This window comes from Antechinus flavipes, chromosome 4 (assembly GCF_016432865.1).
Source record: "Antechinus flavipes isolate AdamAnt ecotype Samford, QLD, Australia chromosome 4, AdamAnt_v2, whole genome shotgun sequence".
NCBI lineage: Eukaryota > Metazoa > Chordata > Mammalia > Dasyuromorphia > Dasyuridae > Antechinus > Antechinus flavipes.
The window spans coordinates 140,844,118-140,864,863 of NC_067401.1; the positions used below are offsets into that span (position 1 = coordinate 140,844,118).

Genomic DNA, 20,746 nt, shown 5'->3' on the forward strand with positions numbered 1-20,746 from the left:
GTGCCTCCGAAGGGAAAGTAACTTGCTCAAGGTTAATATAGCCAGTATGTGGCAGAATGGGATTTGAATCCAAGCTCTTAGGTTGCCAGCCCTGTCTTATTTATTTTTTTCACATCTCTGAAAGTGATTGGGGGAAAGTGGAAGGAAGCAGGAATTTTTCCAGAGGGAGAAGCTGAACCTCTGAGACATAGAAAGACTAGGTCCTTAGGGGTAGATCAGAGAAAGAAACCCAGGAATCTTGAGAATGGTGAGAGAGGGTGAATTTGAATCATTCTGAGCAGCAAAAGGAGCCAAGATTGTAAGAAAGGCAGGAGAGCAGAGTGGAAGTGACTCATTGTCCTCGAGTATGTCCTGATGGAGGATCTAGGGGCTCAGAAGTGAAAGCCGAATCCCTCCCTGGCCATCCCAGGGATGGAGGAGAATGGAAAATGGAGACGGGGAAGTCTTTGTTCCTTGGGGATCAAAGAATTTGCTGGTTGCTTTCTTGAGCCCCTTCCCAGAGTCCCCAAGCTTTTAACACCTCATCTTCCTCCCATGCTGCTCTGTTCATCCCCCAACACCCAACCTGGCAGTGCAGCCCCTTCCTGCTCCCTCCCCTTATTCCGGAGAGCTACCTCCAGACCCCCCCCCCACAGGGCACTCAGACCATCTCTGTGCCGAGCTGCTCACCCCCAATCCCTTCTCTCCTCCTTCCCTCTTGTTCTGGATTCTTCCCTGGAAAGGAGAAGTCCATCCCTCGCCCAGGGTCTCCACTCAGCCTCTCTGACAGAGAGAAACACCTTTCTCTGTCTCTATGGGTTGTTTTCCCTTATTGGAACGCATCCTTCTTGCTTCTTGTGTCTGAATCCCAGCATTTAGCACGATGCACGGCATGAAGGGCTTAATGCAATTTTCATTCAGCCAGGCAGTAATTCATTCTTTCCCCGCTCACCTTCAGCAGGCTAAGGGAGTCATTCAGAGGCCCTCCCCTCATTCTGCTTTCTTCTCTTCCCTCCCAATATCAGCCGAGGCTGTGGGGGAAGACGGCTCCTGGCTGACTGGGAGAGCAGCCGCAAGGCAGGAGTTTGGGGTCCGGGGCAGCTCCGACGGGCAGGGACAAACCTGGGCATTTACAGCTCAGCATCGTGAGGTTTAGCAACCGAAGGGACTTAGTGGGAATGCAGGTGTGTGTGTTTGGAGAGTGTGGGGGAAATACAAGTAAAAGGAGGTTGAGGTGGGGATGTTTTGACAGGACCTGTGGCTGTTCTGCTTTCCGGGTGCGTGTGTATGGGAATGTGACTTTTTGCCTCCTCCCTCCTTTCTGGGCCTTGGTTTCTCCATCTATAAGAGGACTAGAGAAGGTTCCCCGAGTATTCCTTCCTTTATTTAAATCATGCTCCCCCATGACACCCCAAATTCTGAGTCTCGTGTTCTGGGATGGTTAGGGAGGCTATTGGGTGACTCCCAGACTGAACCCCCAGCAGGGATGGGGCTGAGCCGGGGACCCCACTTTGAGGCTTCAAGCTGTGGGCCCTGATTTGTTCAAGTAGATCTGCTGTGACGCCAGGTAGGGTTCGGAGGGCCCATTTCATCCTGGAAATTCGCCTTCTACACCCTCTCTGGGACCTTGCCTTCCATCTTGCTAATTCTGCATCTATGATGCAGATACAAGGCTCTAGGGACTGAACATTGTCCTCTCAAGGAGAGACATTCCAGGGGAAGAAGTTAAATGTAGGTCCAAAAAGTACTGGACAGAGCATGAAGATGAAACCCCAGAATTCTGGCTCCCAGTCTCAGGTTTTTGGCTCACCACCATTTGTTGAAATCCCATAGATAAAACCTTTTATGTTCCCATTTCCCAGCCTCCTCTTCCTTTCATCCCTCACGCTGTCCCTTCTCTGTCTAACCACCCCAGGAAGACAGTCAGCAGGTTCAGCAGTCTCTGGCTCCAGGGTCCCCATCTTTCCAACCTTTCTCAGTCAATAAGAGCCCACACTTAGGAGGGTGGCCATCCTGCAGAGGTCTGGTGTGTTGCCACGGCAACCCAGAGCCTCCCGGCCCCACCGCAATGGCCCCTCTGAAAAATTTATCAGGAAAACTTCCCTCTTTAAAAATTAACACCAGAATTGAAATATTAAAGACAAGCTTCTTCAGGCAGGAGTGGGGAGAGGGGAACTGAATGCTAAATTTGGGTGTGGAGGGGGTGCTGTATCTTTAGCAAGATAACACCTTCTCGTGTCATCTCATCCCACCCCGTTTCCCAGGGATACTTCCACCCCTTCCCCCAAATCTCCCACCCTGAGATTCTAGCCCCAGAGATGTATTCCTGCCTTACGTGGTCAGAGAACCTCAAAGCGCCGTGTGTGGGAGGCCGAGGTGGGGATGGAAGGCTGGCCCCCTAACCACAAACTCAGGCCTGAGTTGGGGGGAGGAGGTGACGTCCAAGGCCCCAGATTTCTGGTCCCCAGCCACAATTATCAAAGATGCGTTCCACTCATACATGTCTCCAGATTGGACTTACTTTCATCCTCCCACCGCCACCATTTCGAGGGCTCTCGGCTAGTCTCGCTCTCCCTCCCACCCTGAGACTGGGGGGCCACCTTCCTCCATCCCTGATAAGCTTTGACTGGCCTTAGTGGAATCCTCAAGGGCAACTCCTGCCTCTTTGTACCATGGGGCCATAAGTCCCAGAGTTTTCTGGGTGCCTTCCTGGAGCTCTTCGGTTGGGGTTTGCCTCTGGGTCCTGAGCTTGTTCTGTTTCCTCGTCCTTCCTAGGGGCTCCCCACCCCACCCCCCCCCCGTAGTCCCTTGGCTTATTGATTCTCCAGGAGCACTCATTACACCTAGAAGTCGGGTCCTGATAATAATCCGGGCTGTGAGGTTGCTGACCCTGACCTGGAGCCAGGCTGCGGGCGCTTTCGGGGGTCAGCAGGAGCCCCGGGGACCGCGGGGGGGGGGGGAGGGTGCCCCAGACACTTCTTCAGGGAGTGCTTATGTCAGGGCATCTCGGGTGCAGACCTGAGGGGAAGGTGTGCCAAGCACTCAAACTGGCAGGAGACTGCCAGCAGATTGCAGCCGCCTCTCCCCCTGCCCCTGGAGGCGTCTGTGGCTCCAGGCCCAGGCTGCTGCGGGTTGGCGCTTCCGCGCTTCCCCCTCCTCCCTGACTCTCGATTCCCCAACCCCAAATGAGGTCTTAAATAGGAAGAGAGGCAAGAGGGCTCCCCACCCCTCCCGGGCTGCAAGGAGAACAACCTCCCTTAGTGCATGAGCCCCCCACATACAGGACAAGTTATTGGTCCCAGGATTGCGGAGCCCATCCCCAAGTCACCCCACCTTCATCTCAGATGTGGGGGGGCCCTCCTTTGCTCGCCTGGTCCCCTGACCAGAGCCTCCATTCTTCAGTCTGATGGAGCCGCTCCTGCTCTAGTCTCTATGCCCTGTATTTTCACCCTGAGATCTTCCCATCTTCAGATCCTTTCCCCTTTTGTTTTCCCCCCACCCCCACACTCTGTCCTGTCCATGCCTCCTTCTGCCAAGTCCAGCTACTCCCATGCCAAACTTAGGTTTTCCTTATTTTAAATCCCCTCACTTAGATCCTAAAGACCTGTCCCCTACATCCAAGTTCTCCCTCCCGCCTCCCAGGTGGTCCCATTCCCAGGTCTCTCCCAGCTTCCCCCTGGCTCAGTCTGGGGCTAACTCCCGCACTCTGCCTTCTCAGCCTGTCCACCTGGCCCAGGTGAGCTTCCTCATTCCTGCCTTTGGTCTGAACTTCACTTTGGATCTGGAGCTGAACCAGTGAGTGGTGGAGGGGGCGGGGAGGGAAGGGGGGAGAGCAGAGGGAGAGCTGAGCTGAGTTCTAGGTAACCACCCTAAAAAAAGGCAGGAGGGGAACTAGGGGGTGCAGTGGAGAGAGCACCAGCCCCGAAGTCAGGAGGACCTGAATTCAAATCTAGTCTCAGATACTTAACACTTCCTGGCTGTGTGACCCTGAGCAAGTCACTTAACCCCAATTGTCTCAGCAGAGAGAGAAAGACAGAGACAGAGAGAAAGAGACAGAGAGAGAGAGAGAGAGAGACAGAGAGACAGAGAGACAGAGAGAGAAAGAGAGAGACAGAGACAGAGAGAGAGACAGACAGAGACAGACAGAGAGAGAGACAGAGAGAGAAAGAGAGACAGAGAGACAGAGAAAGACAGACAGAGACAGAGAGAGACAGACAGACAGACAGAGACAGAGAGAGAGAGAGAAAGAGAGACAGAGAGAGAGAGAGGCAGACAGACAGACAAACACACACAGAGAGAAACAGAGACAGAGAGAGAGAGAGAGAGACAGAGACAGAGAGAGAGAGAAAGGAAAGAAAAAGTCAGGAGGTTAGAGTTAGGGGATGGGGTGGAAGGATGGCTTGGAGCAGAGAAGAAGAGCTGGATGAGAGAAATATGGGAAGATGGTTAGTAGCCTAACGAAGGGGACAGAATGGGCGGGTGTCTGTCTGTGTGTCTGGGACCACAGGAGAAAGGAAAGATTAACTGAAACCCCCATCCCTTCTCTGTCTCACTCCCACCTTGCTGCCTCTGGTTTTATTCCAGCCACCTCCTGGCTTCACACTACGTTGAACGGCATTTCAGCAGAGATGGGATCACCCAGCACAGCACGGTGAGTGGACTTGAATGGGAAGAGGCAAGGCTGATGGGGGAGAAGTACCTGGGAACACAAAAGGTGGGTTGGGGAGAGGGAGGAAGGTCAGAAAGGAGGAGACATGGGGGAGATGAGATCACTGAGATGCTCAGATTTCTGCATTTCTGTTGGTTCTCATTCTCATCTGCTCTTCCTCTACTCCCCTCCCACTCCCAATTACTTCAAAAGCTCCTAGTAAATGCTGGGCTTGGAGTCAAGGACCTAGCTTTGAATTCCAGCTCTGATACTTGTAGCTATATGAGCTTGGACGGCCCTGAGGTGGGCTGGATTCATCTTCTTAAACTCTGGTTCATGACCCCATATGGGGTCTCATAACTGAATGTGGTGAAATGATGACTTGTTATGGATAAATGTTCCATTCATCAGCAAATGTTTGCATAACTATTTTATATACCTCTATATCTGGGGTCACATAAAAATTTCTTCGGCATAAAGGGATTGCAAATGGGAAAGGTTTAAGAAGCCCCAGCCTAGATGATCTTTGAGGTCCCTTTGAGCTCTAAATCCATAATTCTACAACTTCTCTGAGCCTTAATTTCCTTATCTGTAAAATTATACCCATGTTGACAAGAAATGGTGACAAGGAATGAGTTTTGCAAACCTTAGGGTGCTTTAGAAATGTCAGCTTTGCAGACTGCTGACAAGGTGGGAGAAGAAAGGTAGCCGAGAAAAGGGGTTCCCTGGATTTTTGGTTCCTCATTCTTTGCATCCCAGGTCCACAAAGTCTGATTTGGGGCAACATGTTGTGTGGGGGAGCGCCGACAGTGGAGAAAGCAAGGGATTGGAATCCTGATTACTACTTAGCGCTATGAACAAGTCACTTCTCCTCTCTCTAGCCTCAGTTTCCTTATCTGTAAGACGAAGAGATTTGAACAGATGATCTCTAAGGCCCCTACCAGCTCTAAATCCACAGCTCTCTGCTCCTTTGAGGAGAAAGAGACATCAGAAAGGGTAGAAGAAGGAATTTAAATATAGCTCTCGCTGTGTTTCCATACCTGAAGTTCCATATCCCTTATCATTATCCATATTTTGCCAAGGGCCATTAGGATTTTCTCACTGTCTTTAGAAACACCTGGACCCCCTTTTCTTGCTCCCCCTCCCACCAGTTGCCAAAAGGGCCTGGGCAGAGATGAATGAGTTTCTATAAATAGCCCACTCCTCTCCTCTCCTTAGGCAGTTCCAATAACTGGGGCAGAAGTAATTTCCTGTGAAATGAAGAGAATGGGGGGAAGGGAAGAACTGGAGACAGAAGGAGCCGTGGGGGAGATGTTCAACCCCTTTGCCAGTGAGCCAGGGATGGGGTAGAGCTTCAAGAAGGCCCTTTAGAGAATCACAGAGTTTGAGAGAGATAAGGAACCTTAGTGACCACTTAGTTTAAAGTTATCAAACTGCAAATAGAAACAACTTCACATTAACTTAAAAAACCTCAAATTAGCATTATCAATGTTTTGTTGTATTTTTATTTACTTTGTTAAACATTTCTCAAATACATTTTAATCTGGTTTGGAAGGCCTGGGGGCCCTCAAGTTTGACAAATCTCGTCTAGTTCAGTGCATGCACAGAGTCCCCACAGTAACTTACCTCAAACCATGGTCATCCAGAGTCACCCTTGATTGTTGTACTCCTAATAATGCAATGATTCCTTGCAAGGAATCACTTATTAACGTTCAGAAGGAGGACATATAATCTCACAATTCTCGCCTGTCATTCACCTCTCTCCTGAACAAGCCTCCTAATTATTTGCTAGTCTTTCTTCACTCTCTCCCATGGCAGCCCAGTCACATCACTGTCCCGTTCAGAAATCTTCAGTAGCTCCCTACTGCCCATAAGATAAAATATAAATTAAACTCCTTAGCCTGGCAGTTGAGATGCTTCCCTCCACTTTGTGGCCTGCTTCTCTGTATTCTCTCTCTGACTATATTTTAAAACCTTCGACTTTTCATCTTTGTATCCCCGGGCAGAGCTTGACCAAAGGGATGTGGCTGAGACCCTAGGAATCCTTCCCGCAGCCACCCCAACCATCCCCTTGTCCGCATGAGGTGGTATCCAGAGAGAGGGCCTCGAAGGAGGCAGGCAGGGCAAAGACTTAACTAACCCCCTTTGCTCCGCGGCTATTTCAGGGGGCCGGAGACCATTGCTATTACCAGGGAAAGCTTCGGGGTAACCCGGAGTCCTTTGCTGCCGTCTCTACCTGCCAAGGACTACAGTGAGTATTGGAGCTGTGGGGCCCAGTCAGGAGAGCCCCTCGGACGGCTGGGTTCTCTCTGACCACTTCCCCATTCCCTGAGACTAGCCAGGGGCAGGTGAGGAGGTGGGGAACAGAGAGAACTCATCCTTTTTCCCCTTACAGTGGAGTGTTCTCTGACGGAAATTTTACTTATACCATTGAGCCACAAGGAGAAACTTCCCAGGTAAGGTGGGGTTCCTCCAGTAACTCCCTCCCCCTGGGGTCGGCCTCTTGGGGTCTCCCTCTGTTCACTCTCCCCATAAGTACATAAGTTCTTCCCCTGGAGGGGCAAACTAGCCCTTTTCTATCCCAGCCCCTTCCTCTCCTCCAATGATTCAGAATCTATAATTATGCTCTACTCCTTCCTGTTCTTTCCTGTCATCCCAGTGAGTCAGGTATGGTATCCTTGCCTGTCCCCCCAGTAACCCCAGACCTGACTCCAATTCCTTACCTTCCTCCCTCCCACCCCCTTCTCCTGGTACCTGCCCCCAAGGTCCTGACCTCGGAACTTGAGGAGCTGGGAGATTGGATCTGACATACTGACATGGGAGCCTTGGCTGTTCACCTCGGGGTGGGGTTAAGGACAAGGGAGCAGGGAAATACTAGAAGCTCCCCTTTGGGCTCCCTCTGCTTGCTGCCTCTGTTTCCCTGGAGTAAGAGGGTCCAGAGTGGGCTGATTCCTCCCTCTTCCTTTTAGGGGCCTCTCCCCCACCTCATTCACCGGACCTCTCTTCTCCCAATCCCTGGATGCCGAGAACCAGGTGAGACAGAGGGAGAGGGGGAAAAAGATGGAGAGGAGACACAAAGAGTGAAGAATCTGGGGTGGCCCCTCACCTGCCTTCCCTCCCCCCAGGTTGTTTGTTTGCTGCCCCCTCACTTCCAGTTCCCCCGGCCCTGCCCAGGCTGAGAAGGAAAAGGCAGGTATGGGGCCCATGGAAACCTCAGGCTGCAGAATCCTCAGGTTTCAGACTTAGGCAGGAGGAGCCTGCAGCCTTGGGGACCCTGACAAGCATGGCCTGGAGCCGCTGACTGTATGGGGGAGCGGGTCCCCTTTGCATACCGCAGAGCAGCCCCAAGATGCCCATTCCTGGGCCTGTAGCCTTCCAGCTTCCCTGCCCACCCATCTGCATGTGTTTGCATCTGCCCACAAGCAAACTCCCACTTCAAATGAGATCATTATGCTTTGCAGACCAAAAGCACGACCTAAGAAAGTGCTATAGCTGCATCCAGCATGCAGAATCACCAGCCCCAAGCCCCGGGGTTCAGAAAGATGCACGCAGGGGCAAAGTGCACCAGGCCCTCCGGATGGAGTGGACAAGAAGAGAATACCATGGCTTATTCTTGTCTTGAACTCAAAATGAGCTTGCTCCCTCTGATGCTGTAAGCATCTCAAGGAAATCCAGTTCCTCAAAAGGGAATGCAGAACCTGCCAGTGTCTAGAATAGGGGTTCTTAACCCTTGTGTGTCAAGAACTTCAGAATAATATTGTAAATGCAGAAAATCAAATATACAAAATTACAAAGGGAAATCAGTTATTTTTTAATGCTGTAATCATTATTTTTTTCCAGGCACTTGGGGTTCATTGACTTGCCTAAGGTCAGACAACTAGTTGTTAAGTGTTTGAGGCCAAATTTGAATTCAGGTCCTCCTGATTCCAGGGCCAGTACTCTATCCACTGTATCATCTAGTGGCCCCCTATGATTATTTTCACATCTAAGTTCACTTGTTAAGGTTCCATAGACCCAGGTTAAGAATCCCTGCTCTAGAACCTGTAATTCCCTATTTCCAGCACATATTTTTCCCAGTTGGCTGGAGGCTCTGGTTCTTTGGAACTTAGAGCTTCCACTTAGCTGGGCTCAGCTGTCAGGGGGAGGTAGACTGGTTCCTTCTCACCTGTCCCTCACCCCCAGGTCCGGCGTGGCCACTCCACTGTCCACAGTGAGACCAAATATGTGGAACTCATCGTGATCAATGACCACCAGCTGGTGAGTTGGTAGGGTTGGAGCTGAGGGCTGGGCAGGGTCTGGCAGACACTGCCCTCTTCAGGACATCCTCCCTCTCCCAATCTCTCCTCTCTGCTCCCCTCTCTCTCCCTCTGTCAGTTTGAGCAGCTGCGTCAGTCTGTCGTACTTACCAGCAACTTTGCCAAATCTGTGGTGAACCTGGCTGATGTGGTAAGCACTGCCCACCCCCTGCCCGGACCCCCAAACCTGCAGCATCTCCCCCTTCACTCCAGACAGAGTCCTATTCCTGTAATACAGGCCACTAAACTGTACATAGGGTGCCCTGCAGATCACATGCTTCTTTAGAAAAATACATATTAATATTAGCTTTGTTTTTAATTTATTAAAATTTTATTTTATTTTAATATTTATTTTATTTAAATTAATTTTAATTTATTAAAATACTATTTAATTTTATTTTTGCATTATTTATTACTGTATTTTTGGTTTTGGTTTTGTATTTTTTTTTGATTAAATATTTCCTAATCTAGTTCTGGTGGATTGAGGAGTGTTGCAAAGTGCAATGGAGTCTTGTATTTGACACCCTTCTCCCAGCCAGCTTTTAGTCCTATCTGTGGCACCTTTTCCTAGCTAGCTCCCTCATTATTAGCCAGGGTTATGAGCAAAATAATAAATAGTAAATACTTAGCATTTTGTTTATAAAGTTCTTTGCATGTTACCTCATTTGATCCTTATAACATCTGAGAAAGGTTCATTTCACAGATGAGGAAACAAACAGAGAGATTACATGATCTGTCCAGGGTCCCATAGCCTAGAAACCCAGGCCTCCATCCATTACATCACCTAGCATCCTTGTACAAGGATTGAGATTGGGTCTAGGGGCTGTGCTTTCCGGGATGGCTTCAGTTTTTGCTCTAATTTCAGGCTCACCTGGCCAGTCACATCCCTCCCTGCTCCAGCTGGAGCAGACAGGTGGGACTTCTCTCCCATTTTATAGAGCATAAAACTGAGGTCCAGACCACATAAAGAGGTTGGAACATTGAAGGTTCTGACAGGTATCTATCTCTAGCTCCAGCCCAACCCCCTTTTCCTGACTTGTTCCCTCTCCTGTCTTGTCCTAGGATGATGATAATAATGGTGATGGTGATGATTTGTGTAGAGCTTCAAGGTTTGCAAAGTGCTTTGCAAATATGATCTCATTTTATCCTTACACCAACCTCATAATGTAGGAGCTATTCCTAGACCCATTTAACAGATGAGGAAACCAAGGTAGAGAGAGCTTGTTACTTGACCAGGGCCACACAGCCCTGTGTGAAGAATTCAGGTCTTCCTGCTTACAAATCCTGTGTTCCATCCACCGTGCTCTTCTCCATCCGCAGCTGTACAAGGATCAGCTGAACACTCGAATTGTGCTGGTTGCTATGGAAACATGGGCAGGCGGTGACAAGATCCAGGTACAAGATGACCCTCTAGAGACCTTGGCCCGACTTATGGTCTACCGGCGGGAGGGACTCCCTGAGCCCAGCGATGCTACCCACCTATTCTCGTGAGATTCCTTGCCCCACCCCATTGACCCTTTCATCTGCCTTCCTTTCCTGGTGAGAACTCTTCCCCTTCTCCAGACTGTAGAGGAGCCCCTCGGGACTATTCCCTGGACTCCCAGACCTTCCTGGGAATATTTGAAAAAGGCCAGTCTATCCCAGACACAAGTGGCACCCTCTTGTCTCCTGGGTTCCCTTCAGTTATCCCACTGAACTCCAAGATTCTCTGTCAGTGACTATTGGAGAGGGCAAGGCACCCAGGAGGAGTTCCTGGAATGATGCTGATCTCACATAGGGACCAGGAGCCAAGACTGAGACTTAGGAGTGGGAAGAATGTAAGGGGGGAAAAGGAGCAGCTTCTCTCAGGCTTAACTTGATGGTCCACCCCCCCATGGCTCTGACTGAATTCTGTTCCCACCATCTCTGTCCAAAATGTAGAATCTTTATCACCCCAGCCAGTCCTCCTACGGCAAAACTCCCTTTCTTCAACTTCTTCCCAGCCTCCTCTTTTGATCAGATTTCTCTGTCGGCTAGAATCTAAATCCTTGTTCTCCCGAGTGACCCCTGTTCCATCACACAAGTGGTTTCTGATGCTCCTCTATTTCTTCTTTCTTCTCCCTTTTTGTCATCCCCTTCCCTTCCAGGTGTCCAGTGCTCTCATGTTTTCTGGTCCTTGGTGGAAAAAAAAAATCTGATAAACTAATTCATCCCCAGGTGTTACAGTCTAATATCTTGGAATCTTTTTTTTTTTTTTACCCTGAGGCAATTGGACTTAAGTGATTTATTTGTCCAGGGTCCCACATCTAGGAAGTGTTAAGTGTCTAAGGTCACATTTGAACTCAGGTCCTCCTAACTTCAGGGCTGGTGAGAATCTTGGAATCTTAAATGCTTTAGAACTGGAAAGAACCTCAGAGATCAACTTCCTCTTTGGTTAGAGATTTCTCTGTCAGTTGGAAGCTAAATTCTTGTTCACCTTCTGAGTAACCCCTGTTGCATCACATTAGTGGCTCCTGATGCTCCCCTATTTATTCTCCCCCCCCCTTTTGGCATTCCCTTCCCTCCCAGGTGTCCTGCACTCTCATGTTTTTTGGCCCTTGGTGAAAAAAAATCTGATAAACTAATTCACCCCCAAATGTTAAGTCGAGAATCTTAAAAGCTTTAGAGCGGGAAGAAACTTGACAGATCAACTAGTTCCTTTTGCAGTTGTGGGAATCAAGCCCCAAGGAAAGTGATTTCTACAAGATCATACAGTGAGTTAGTGGTGTTAAAAGTGCCATCCCTCCTAGGAATGGTTGCATTTTAAACCTTCACTCTCAGCCAACTCCAGAAATGACCCAGAAATGGTGGAATTGCAGGCATTGAGGGGGAGCCATGCAAACAGAGGCCCTTTCCAGTTTCTTAAGTCATCCAGTAGCTACTTATTTGCAGACCTATTACTTACTTCAGTTTTCTCCCCATCATTCCTTCATCAGAGGCAGGACCTTCCAGAATGCAAGAAGTGGTACAGCTTATGTTGGGGGCATCTGCTCCCAGTCTAGGGGAGGTGGCGTCAATGAGGTAAGTTTGGGGAGGGATCAGAGATCAGAGATCGGGAGAAAAACACAGCATGGGGCTGTTGAGGAAGATTCTGGAGCCCCCGCAGAGTAGGTTGAAGGGCTGGGGGAAGATGAGGCAAGCGGAGAGGGGGGTGGGGGGGGGGGAACTGGCTTTCCTTTTTGGGTTCCGGTTTGATCTGTCTCTCCATCGCTCTTTCAAGTACGGTACTGTGGCATATGTGGCAGTGACATTGGCTCAGACCCTGGGACAGAATCTGGGCATGATGTGGAACAAACACCGAAGTTCAGCAGGTAACCCCCAAAGCCTTTTGCCCCCCAGTGTCCCCCCTGCACCCTCTGTCTCTTAGTCTCAAGCTCATGAAAGTGAGAGGAGGAAGGGGTGTTTTCCATCACATAGCTCCATACCAGTAAGGGCCCTTAACCCCAATGCTCTCCTTTTACAGAGACCCCAAAAGGTCATGTTCTTCATCCAAGGTCACTCGGCTTTTTAGTCAGAATTAAAACCTAGGAGCCCTCCCTTTCCAGCAGTGCCCCTGGTCTTTATGGTGGAGGAAGGCAGGCAGATTCGGGGGTGGGGGAGGGCAGGGACTTCTCCGAGCGTGCCCTGGATCTTCCTGCAGGCGAGTGCAAATGTCCAGACACCTGGCAGGGCTGTATGATGGAAGACACGGGGTGAGTTCTTTCCCTTGGAGAGGAAGGTGGGGGCCAGAGGAAGGGCACAAGCTCCCGGGCCAGAAAGACTGGCGGCTGGACGGGCGGCCCTGGGCGTGGGGGAGGGGGGAGAGGGCGCTCCTGGGGAGCAGACCTGCACGCAGGTCCCGGGACGGCACCAGATACCGCCTCAGGCGTCTCTCTCCTACCGGTCCGCACCCCCGACCCTCAGGAGCTGGGAGGGATCAGCCCTTGGGGAGGCTGGTGGGGGGAGCCGGGGATACAGGCCCGCCCCGTCCCTCAGGCACTACCTGCCCCAAAAGTTCTCGCGCTGCAGCGTGGAGGAATACAGCCAGTTTCTGCAGGAGGGAGGCGGAAGCTGCCTTTTCAACAAGCCCCTCAAGGTAGCCAGCCGCCCCTCTCCCCGCTCCCCCCATCTAACCAGACCCTGAAGTCTGGAGCCCCGGGCCCCGCCCCCTGCCCCTTCCCTCGCTCCTGCCCCAGGGGAGGCCGGCCGTGGGGTTAAGGCTTGGGCAGGCTCTGATTTGGGGCCCAGAAACCCCTCCCTTTAGCGCCTGCCTGGGTAGCCTAGGAAGCTGGGAGGCTGGGGGTTAGGGAGGGAGGGCAGGAGAGGGGTCCTCCCCTGCCCTCCCGCAATCGCGCCCCTCCGCAGCTGCTAGATCCCCCGGAGTGCGGAAACGGCTTCGTGGAGGCGGGGGAGGAATGTGACTGCGGCTCGGTGCAGGTGAGTGTGCGGGCGGTGGGGGCAGCGGGGAGGGGGCCGGGCCCGGCCGGGGTCTGAGCTGGGCGCTTGCTGGCCTCCCCCCGCCCTTCTCCCAGGAGTGCAACCGAGCCGGCGGGAACTGCTGCAAGAAGTGCACGCTGACCCACGACGCCATGTGCAGCGACGGGCTGTGCTGTCGGGGATGCAAGGTGAGCGGCGGCGGGGCCGGGGCTGGGAGGTGGGGGGCGGGTTCTGGGCGGGGCCTGGAGGGGGAGGCACCTGAGGAGGAATTGGAGCTCGAGGAGAATGAATGGGGGCGGGCGGGGAATGAATGGGCGCCGGGCTGGGCGGGTGTGGGGGGCCGACCCGGAGCCGGGCCTGCGCCGTCGGCTGGGAACAGAGAAGGGTTCACCTGGGGTCGTGTCCTCCTTCCCCTTCCCAGTACGAGCCCAGGGGGGTGTCCTGCCGGGAGGCTGTAAATGAATGTGACATCGCGGAGACCTGCACGGGGGACTCCAGCCAGGTGCGTCTGAAGTGGGACCGGGCATCCTCCCACGTCATCGGCCCCGCCCCCGCCCCCGCCGCTGGGATGGGAGGGTACAGCTCATGCGTGACCTCAGTTATTCTCTCTTTGGAAAATGCGGGCCGGGCTCCCAAACACTCCCCCTTATTTCTGCAGCGTCCCCCCCACCTACACTCCCCCTTGTTTCTGCAGTGTCCCCCCAACCTGCACAAGCTGGATGGTTACTACTGTGAGCAGGAACAGGTAATGAATGACAAAGGGAGAGGTAGGGTGGGGGCTTGTCATTCTTCCCGCCCGCCTCCCCAGTCCCATCCCTGGAAAAGCCTCAGCTTCAGTGCTCTTGTCTTTTTCTGTCTGCCTGTCTCTCTGTGTCCCTATCTCTGGCCCTCTGTGTCTGTCTGTCTCTCTTTCTCTCAGGGTCGCTGCTATGGAGGACGCTGCAAAACCAGGGACAAACAGTGCCGGGCACTCTGGGGCCACAGTGAGTCCTGGTCGCGTCCCCGCCCCAGTTCTCTTATCTCATGAATACAGACAAAAAGCAGCGCCCTCATACGGACTAGGGAGAGTTCTGGTTGGAAGTCAGGAGAACTGGATTTTAGTCTGACAGATCTTGCATAAACTCAGGCCTGTTCCACGCTCTGCAGAATGGCGGGGATCACCTCTAAAATTGTGTGGGACTAAATGGTCTCTATGACACTGAGGCCTCCTCCAGCACTTTCCTTGTATGGGTCTCGGGTGTGGGGCTGTGATTGAAGATGTAGTTCCTCTCACCTGGAGCCTTTCCCGAGGTCCCAGGAGCTCAGAGACCTGGCTGGATGTACACATGGAGAGATGGTTTCTTAATCTAGGGTCCATGAACTTGAGAGTTGTTTGTTTTTTAATTTGAATAACTGTATTTCAAAGTAATTGGTCTCCTTGGTAATCGGTTGGTTGTATTTTGCTTTATACATTTAAAAACCTTTTTCTGAGAAGGGATCCATGACACAAAAGAGGTTAATTCCAGGACTAGATTATTAACCGTTTGAGGAGCGCAGTTCAGAGAGCTGAGGGGAGAGCTACAGGACAAACCAAGGGTTCTGTCTCCTGCAGATGCTGCTGACCGCTACTGTTATGAGCGACTGAACGTGGAGGGGACAGAACGAGGAAACTGTGGGCGAAAGGGCTCTGGCTGGGTCCAGTGTAGTAAGCAGTGAGTGGGTCCCCTCTCATGAGGAAGCCCTGACCCTGGGGTCCTGGGTGAGGGAGACAGTTCTGGGCCTCCCCAAGAATTTTCTGTTTAGGACAAAGACCCTGAGGTAAGAAGGACGAAGGTGTCAAGAGAAGTGGAGAGGGAGGAAGGGGGGGGGGTGAGAAAGAAGCCTTGAGGGATCCCTCTCACTGTTTCCTGAATCCTCAAGTTCTTCTTGTGTTCAGTTCTAGTTAGGGAAAGGCTTGTGGTTTGGATGTCTGATGAGCCAGGGTTGTAGCTAAACTTGGCTTGGGGATTCAGATTAGGAGCCACTCGTCAGCATTAGAGTGCCCTCATGTCTCCTCTCTCCCACCCTTTCCCACCAGGGATGTGCTCTGTGGATTTCTTCTTTGTGTCAACATCTCCGGTGGGCCTCGGCTAGGGGACCTGGGTGGGGACATCAGCAGTATCACTTTCTATCACCAGGGCAGGGAGCTTGACTGCAGGTACCTGGAGCTCTATCTTTTTTGTCCTGTTGGGGCCGGGGAACCCTTCTCTGTGGGACTAGGATTAGAGAGGGGGAGGAGGGAAAAATTAAGTGGGTGGGGTTAAGGCTTTGATTGAGGGACAAGAGAATGGGGAACTGAATGGGAAGTACACCCCAGAGATTGAAGCAGAGGCTGCCTTTGTCTTTAGGGGAGGCCATGTGGAACTAGCAGATGGCTCAGACTTGAGCTATGTGGAGGACGGCACTCCATGTGGCCCCAACATGCTCTGCCTGGATCACCATTGTCTCCCAGCTTCGGCCTTCAACTTCAGCAGCTGCCCTGGCAGTGCAGGCCGCAGGATCTGCTCCGACCACGGGGTGGGTACTGGTCTCTCCAAGCCAGAGACTGAGCCTTTTGTGGAATAGTCAAAGCCAATCTATTTAGGGAGGGGAGATAGTGACATCCCTGCTCACACGGGGCCTTTTCCTCTCCCTCCCAGGTTTGCAGCAATGAGGGGAAATGCATCTGTCAGCCAGACTGGACAGGCAAAGATTGCAGTGTCTACAACCCAATGCCCACCTCTCCACCCACAGAAGAGACTGAGAAATACAAAGGTGAGCTTTGGGGACCTAGGAATTGGGGTCAGAACTCTTATCTTTTTTAAAGTTAAATTACATTTATTTTCCCAACTCCTTCCCCATTAAAAAAAATTTATAAGAAATATTCATAATCAAGCAAAACAGATTATCTCATTGGCCATGTCCAATTCTGCTCTCCATCACTTCTCTGTTGAGAAGTATAGCATATTTCATCGTGTATCTTCTGGAATTATGGTCATTCATCAAATTGATCAAAATTCTTAAGTCTTCCAAAGTTCTTATCTTTGCAGTGTTATTGTTGTGTAAATTGTTCTCCTAGTTCTTTTCGCTTAATTCTGCATCAGTTCATATATAAGTTTTCCAAGTCTCTCTAAAATCATCTCCATCATTTCTTATGGCATATTTTATTACATTCTTTCAACATAATTTCCTAATTGATGGGCACCCCCCAACTCCTGGTTCTTTTGCCAACGCAAAAAAGAGCTGCTATAAATATTTTAGTACTTGTGGGCTTTTTCCCTTTTTCTCTCATCTCTTTCTAATCATCCTCTACCTCAACTTTTATGATTCCCCTCCTTCCTCCATCCTGATTTCTTTTAGCTGCTTTCTCTCTTCACGTTTCTAACCAAACTCAAACTCCCTTTCACCAGGTCCCAGCGGCACCAATATCATCATCGGCTCCATCGCAGGGGCTGTGTTGGTCGCAGCCATCGTTTTGGGCGGCACTGGCTGGGGATTTAAGTAAGAGATGCTCTTCCCCTCCCAGCTGATTTTGCTGACCCAGGGCTGGGCCAACCTTGGGGAAGGGGGAAAGGGTCCTGGTCCTAATAGGGCTAATCAAAGGCTGGCCCTAAATGGACTCTGTCTCTCTGTCTCCCCTTCCCCTTCCCTTCTTCACTCCTGAAGAAACATTCGCCGAGGAAGGTATGACCCGACCCAGCAGGGGGCAGTGTGATGACATCTCCTCCCCATCCCACCCGCATCCGCATCCGCATCCGTCTCCATCTCCATCATCAGCCATCCTGACCTCTCCATCGGGCACAGACCTGAGCTCACCACCTGCCACGCCTAGTTCCCTTTGGGGGAGGGGTGCTAGGACCGGTGCTCATTGCAGCCTGCCTGCCTTGGATCCGGCTTTGCTCTTGGCTTCTCCGCCTGCTTCCCCACTGAAAGGGGCACTTTATGGGTCATCCTGTTCTACCACCAGCTCTCCACAGCCCCCACTACAGACCCAGGCCCCTGAAATATGCAGGGACTTAGACCTCCTTAACCTCTGTCCTTCAGCAATAAATAACCACAGCACTGGTCCCCCAGGGAGGGAGAAACGCAGGTCCCACAATCCACCCGTCCCCCCATCCCATCTGTCATGTCTTCCATATCATCCAGTGTCTGACCTCCCGGCTCCTCCTCCCTGTTAGCCTCTCATGCATTCCTAACTTTCTCTTCAACCTCTATGGATTGTCATGGTGACAGACAGGTTCTACTTAAGGAGCAGATGTTCAGACATCTGGGGTGGTGGTTGGGGGAAGAAGGCCCTGTTTTAGTTTTATTTGCTTTAGCACCCTCCTTCCCTCCACCATCTTGGGGGGTGGGGGTGGGGTGGGGAGGGACTCCCAGCCTGGGATTGCCCTTACTTCCTCCTTGCCCATCAGCAGTCTGACTGTTTCTGCGCTCAACCCGCCCCCCCACGCTCTCTGGTTCCTTGTTTCTCTTGCAGGTCGGGTGGGGCGTAACCTCCTCTCCACCCCCTGCCTGGCGCTCACAGTCACCATCTGGAAGGGCAAAGGACCCAGCTGCCCTCAGCCCACCCACCGAGGAGCCATGCCATGCGAAAGTCTTCCCGGGGCCAAGGAATCACACAGGCTCCCAAAGGGACATCTTGGTGGGGAGGGTCCCTGGGCTGGAGGGGCTGCGGCCCCATCCCCCGCACTACTACTACTGAGAGTGGGTGGGCCGGAGTGTGCACCCTGCCCCCCCTCTTCCACCTCATGCCCAGCTTTGCCTTGTGTGCACTCAGCCCCTCCCCGTGTGAATGTAGCTTCCATCATCACTGACTGTGCCCAGGCTGGGACTATGGGCCAGAGGGCATCAGTGAGGGAGGGGGTCGCCCACCAGCTGACACTGCACTACGATCCTGGGGAACCTCGGCAGACTCTGCCTGCAAGACTGGTCCAGTCGATCAACTACCAGGTCCCAGCGCCTCCACACTCAGCCTTCCGGGGCTGGGGGACTCACCCGCTCTTTGCCCCCGGCTCTGGCTTCCTCACTCTCCCAGCCAGAGCCTGGAGGTGGCTTAAAATGTCTGATTTTTTTTTTATTGAGAACTAAATGATGAATGTAACCACAAGGTTGGCAGGGACCAGGGTAGCTTTTAAGGGCGTTCTGGCATTCAGGGGGAGAAGGAAGAAAAAAAGGAGATATAGGAATTCTCCCTTCCCTTTGATGGGATCACAGTCCTAACTACAGAACATACATTTTCCCCAAACCTAAGGAGGAGTTTGGGGGAGCAATCCTTACTTCTGTCTATCACCAGTCCAGGCTGGAGCTTCCCCAGCCCTACCGAAACCCAGGACAGGCCTGAGTGTTGAATTTAAACCAAAGTTGCCTGGTTCTGTGGCCATGACCCCAGAATGTCAATGAGGGCCAGGGACTGGACTGGCAATCCCAGGGAGGAATACAGCATGAGCTATTTCCTTATGGGCAGTTCTGGGACTAACTCAGGGTTTGAGGGCCCATCGGGGTGACCTTAGATGTTGGAGGCGGCCGAACCTCTCCCCCCACAGTGGGGAAGGGGTCCGAGGTATTCTGTGATTGGTGCTATGGTAGGTGTCGGGGTAATGGGGAAGGAAAGCACAGGTCCCCATAGCAATCTGCAATCCAAGACAGGGCTTCAAGACTACTTTCCAGACACTCAATTTAAACTCCCTTTCCTCCTTCCACCCCAACCCAAGGTCTGAGCAGTGTTTACATAGGTTTTTGCTGCTGCCTCTCACCCCCACCCTTTGAACCCCAAACGGGAGACATCTCTCCATCTGGGGGAGAGACCCCCGGGGCTCTTCCGGACAATCACCCCGCCTCGGGCTTCCTCTGTGAACTTGGGCGCAGGGCCGAAGAGACTGAGTGGGGAGGGAACCCCTCTCTCCACATTCAAATCTGTTCAGCCGGGATGTGTGAGAAGGGAGACAAAAGGCCTGTCTCCCTTCTCCACAGCCCATAGCGCTCCTTGCGCTCCTTTTCCTGATGAAAGCTGCTGCTTTCTGCCCCTTCCACGTATTCCCTCAAGCCCAGGCTCCCCCAACTGGGGCAACTCTGGGGAGAACTCAGGGGGTGGGCTGCATCCCCTCGCCTCCCCAACCTCACCTCAGGTGCTAGCTGGGGGGGCCTGGGGCTGATACCCTTTGATTCCTTCTAAGTAGCTGTGGGAAGCCTGGGGGCCCCTGGCCCCTAGCGGGGCGGGGGTCCTGGCTGCTCTGCCGGAGGCAGGGTGTCCTCGGGTGGGAACCTGTCGGCAAGCCCTGCCCCAAGCACACCTGCCTGCTGCCCAGAGAAGCTAAAGCGGGTCTGGGGATGCCTTACAGAGCACCCCCAGGGGCCGCCCGCATTGGGGGGCACACGCCTGGGCATCAGCTTATGGCTTTGCACCTCTGCACAAATTGCCTCGGGGTGTGCCAGTGGGTGAGTGCGGCTGGGGGAAAGGGGAGGAAGCCCACCACCTTTGTGTGTAAGCCCGAGACTCTCAGCCATCGTGACCTCTCATCCCACCGCCTGCCCCCAGGAACCCCCAGCCTGGGCCAGAGGGCGGTGGTCTCTGTGCAGCATCCTGTAAATACACCATTATGGGGGAAAGGGGTAGAGAGGGAAATAAAGGTCACATCCTGGGGCTTCCATGGAGCTCACACTCACAATCGGGGTCTTGTGATGAATTTGGCTCTTGTCGGCCTCTCTCTGCTCCCTGGGTTAGTTTCCGTCCCCAGCCCACTGCCCACACACCGGGTTTATCAGCGTAGGCCGGGATGCTCTCCTGGGAAGGGGCTCACTCTTCATTTTACTGAGAAGGGAACAGGCACAAAGAAGGTGGAGCAGCCCCAGCCAAGAGACTCATCCTGTCCCTCACTGAGATCTCACAGTCACAAGTCTTCCTTGACCCACAGAAAACTTTTCTCCCCCATCCATACAGTCCTGAGGGGTCTGTCCCATCTTAGAATTCATTTACACCTCAAGGGGGCAAAGGGTGTCAGATGAATCCAAATTTAAGTACAGTTATCCCTTCCTGCACCAAGATTTCTATATATCATGGATCAGCATAAGAAATTAAATGGGGATTTTTTTGAAGTTTTGTGCAAGCTGCAAATGACACAGAGCCTATGAAATCCATATTTTACAATAAAGAACTGTCAACAACCCATAAAAGAAATCAATTCAGACGACTTCTTGGGTACCATGGGAAGGCCAAAAAATTTTACACAGATTTTCTAGATTGCTGGGATGCCATAGTCCTAACCTCAGCAATACACAAAGAATAACTGCACTTCTCCCTGGGACTGTGGTAAGACATCACGGTCCAGATATCCAGACTGATTTGAGACCTATCGTTCCCACCGTCTTGCGTGTACCCCAAGGTAGCCCCCCAAGT

General features: G+C 52.2%; 1 protein-coding gene across 3 annotated transcripts in view; it reads left to right on the forward strand.

Annotated features, from left to right (window-relative positions):
• Nucleotides 1–20,527, forward strand: part of ADAM11 (ADAM metallopeptidase domain 11) — a 34,814-nt gene extending 14,287 nt beyond the window's left edge. Inside the window, exons 3-27 of one of the 3 annotated variants that reach the window (XM_051994855.1) lie at nt 3,698–3,774; nt 4,564–4,630; nt 6,793–6,878; nt 7,023–7,083; nt 7,597–7,660; nt 7,753–7,820; nt 8,810–8,884; nt 9,002–9,073; nt 10,243–10,409; nt 11,877–11,961; nt 12,161–12,251; nt 12,581–12,632; nt 12,916–13,015; nt 13,285–13,356; nt 13,452–13,544; nt 13,778–13,858; nt 14,051–14,101; nt 14,276–14,339; nt 14,948–15,047; nt 15,413–15,532; nt 15,723–15,891; nt 16,014–16,128; nt 16,764–16,854; nt 17,020–17,037; nt 17,831–20,527. In XM_051994855.1, the coding sequence (XP_051850815.1) occupies nt 3,698–3,774; nt 4,564–4,630; nt 6,793–6,878; nt 7,023–7,083; nt 7,597–7,660; nt 7,753–7,820; nt 8,810–8,884; nt 9,002–9,073; nt 10,243–10,409; nt 11,877–11,961; nt 12,161–12,251; nt 12,581–12,632; nt 12,916–13,015; nt 13,285–13,356; nt 13,452–13,544; nt 13,778–13,858; nt 14,051–14,101; nt 14,276–14,339; nt 14,948–15,047; nt 15,413–15,532; nt 15,723–15,891; nt 16,014–16,128; nt 16,764–16,854; nt 17,020–17,037; nt 17,831–17,846 (2,055 nt within the window). In that variant the 3' untranslated portion in view covers nt 17,847–20,527. Of the gene's footprint in view, nt 1–3,697; nt 3,775–4,563; nt 4,631–6,792; nt 6,879–7,022; nt 7,084–7,596; nt 7,661–7,752; nt 7,821–8,809; nt 8,885–9,001; nt 9,074–10,242; nt 10,410–11,876; nt 11,962–12,160; nt 12,252–12,580; nt 12,633–12,915; nt 13,016–13,284; nt 13,357–13,451; nt 13,545–13,777; nt 13,859–14,050; nt 14,102–14,275; nt 14,340–14,947; nt 15,048–15,412; nt 15,533–15,722; nt 15,892–16,013; nt 16,129–16,763; nt 16,855–17,019 lie in introns of those variants that run through there. The other 2 variants (XM_051994854.1, XM_051994856.1) reach the window with 2 other exon arrangements.
• Nucleotides 20,528–20,746: the final 219 nt, after the last annotated feature.